This window comes from Carlito syrichta, unplaced genomic scaffold (assembly GCF_000164805.1).
Source record: "Carlito syrichta isolate Samal-C Ts95f unplaced genomic scaffold, Tarsius_syrichta-2.0.1 Scaffold314870, whole genome shotgun sequence".
Lineage (NCBI taxonomy): Eukaryota > Metazoa > Chordata > Mammalia > Primates > Tarsiidae > Carlito > Carlito syrichta.
This window is the reverse complement of record NW_007258966.1, coordinates 516,498-518,686: the sequence shown is the minus strand read 5'-3', so window position 1 is coordinate 518,686 and position 2,189 is coordinate 516,498. Positions and strand designations below refer to the sequence as shown.

At 45.8% G+C, this 2,189-nt stretch overlaps 1 protein-coding gene across 5 annotated transcripts in view; it reads right to left on the bottom strand.

The window, feature by feature from the left end:
• The window catches only part of COL4A6 (collagen type IV alpha 6 chain), a 310,397-nt gene that overhangs the window by 42,840 nt on the left and 265,368 nt on the right, over window positions 1-2,189 (bottom strand). For all 5 annotated transcript variants that reach the window (XM_008072174.1, XM_008072176.1, XM_008072177.1 and 2 more), the window contains exons 17-18: window positions 1,958-2,027; window positions 852-959 (exon numbers count right to left, since the gene is read on the bottom strand). In XM_008072174.1, the coding sequence (XP_008070365.1) occupies window positions 852-959; window positions 1,958-2,027 (178 nt within the window). The remainder of the gene's footprint in view (window positions 1-851; window positions 960-1,957; window positions 2,028-2,189) is intronic.

The window sequence follows — 2,189 nt, the reverse complement described above, 5'->3', positions numbered from 1 at the left end:
GGCGGGTCTCGAACGCGCGGGCTCAGGCAATCCACTCACCTCAGCCTCCCAAAGGTGCGGGATTACAGGCTGAGCCACTGAGCCCGGCTGGTGAGATCTTGACTCTACAATAAATCAAAAACTTAGTCAGGTGTGGTGGTGTGCACCTGTAGTTCCAGCTACTTGGAAGGCTGAGGAGGAAGGATCACCTGAACCCAGCAGGTTGAGGCTGCAGTGACGACGAATATGCCACTGCACTCCAGCCTGGGCGACAGAGTGAGACTCTGCCTCAAAGAATAAAAATAATAATACTAAATGTAATGTCTGAGGCTTTATATCTGAGACATCACTGCCTCCCAGACTCCGGCATGCCTTTTTCCACCAGTCCCTATAGAATGACATATGAGTAAAACCCCTCTGATGATTGGTTCAAGGTGTCACCCATAGGATTCTGAGACTATTTCGTGCCTGAATCAAGCTTAGAGTAAGGATCTTGGTACAAATTTTCCTCTGAGCTTTTGTTAGCACATCTTGGCAAGCATCAGCTGGGATGGCACATCCACCGAAGGAAGATACAGATCTAGCAGTTCTACCCTGGACCCCTTTGGTTGTTGCAAACCTGAATGACATGATGGTATTGTCTTGCCTGTCCAGCTAGTGTGCATTATTTAAGCCAAAGGAAAGCTGCTATCCCAGGTTTTACCCCTGCATACATTACCCTAGAGCTGGCAGCAGGAATCTACTGACTATAGTCTAACACTTTTTTGACTTTGGCTAGGTGTGTCTCCAGATCAAGAGATATAGAAGGGAATGCTGGGAACCACAGTAAATAGAGGACTGATCTGTGTAGGGACTGGGTTAATTTTTTTCACCTGATAATGCTGGCAAGCCAGGGATACCCGAAGGACCACGCATGCCCTGGAAGCCTTCATCTCCTTTAAGACCTGGGAGGCCTGGTACACCGGGGTCTCCAGGATAACCTGGCATTGAAATGAAAAAAGCAGTAAACAAAACACAGAGAAGACCCATGAATGCTACAAAATGCCCAAGAAGAGATGCAGGCAGCTGTCCTGGGGTTAGAAGTGCTTTTCTTGCCCTTCCCAGTTCTCCCAGATGCAAATGGCCTCACATTATAATGGGCCTATTGGAGCCAAGGATTAACTAAAGTTAATAATTGACCTGGCCAGGGCTTGCCTCTCATGAAAAACTCCAGTAAGTACTAAGAAGGTTCTTCTACTACTACTTAGCTGCTGTAATGCCTCAAATGTTTACCATGTGGGTTAAGATGTTGAAGTCCACTATTTATGTTATACTCTTAGGTTTCCTGGAAGTGGCACACAGGAAGCCACTGTCAACTATTAATACCAGACAGGACATGGGCCTGAGAGGAGGAGAGGAGAGGATAAGTTAGGAGACACAGATGGGAGAGGTACTACAGTAGAAGCTTTTGGTCAAGCAAGAAGTAGCTGAAGACACTGGATATCTGAATCTTTGGAGAAAGCAAAGGGAAGAGTTGGTCACAACTAGGACAAGGAGAGGTGAAGACAAACTTTAAAAAAATCATACTGCTGTTCTGCTTCCTATGAAACTGTCAAGCTCAAGCATGCAAGGGATCATCTACATGATGATAGACTGAGTGTTCTATAGTATCGAGCTGAAGTCAACTCAGCTTAGGGAAGTACAGATCCTTCTGTAAGCATCACAAAATGAGCCATTTTTACCAAATTCAGGCCCAGGCAGACCCAAATTCTAGCTTTGATGGACCTAATACAAAAAAGGGGTGCTGAGATTGGTTTTTCTGCCCAAGAGATTGAAGTTAGCTTTATTCCCCAAGTTCTGCACCCATAATGGGTCCTTGAGGGGTGTCAGGGTTAGCAACAATTTAGTGGCTAACAAAGTATCCTTTTAATAATTGCAAGAGACACAGAATTTAACTCCCTGTCTTCTCTTCTCCACTCAAATTAATGAGAAGTTGCACCTGAGATCACAGCACCATCTATATCGATGAAAACGTCTGGGCCTGGCAGGCCAATGCCACCCTTTTCACCCTGCAAAGATTAAATACATTAAGCACAAATATTTCTGTGACCTTATCACTCAAGATCCATGTGCCCCCAAAGCCTATCCCCAGGAAAGTAAAACGTTCCTCCTTAGCCGGGCTCGGTGGCTCAGTCTGTAATCCCGCGCTTTTGGGAGGCTGAGGTGAGTGG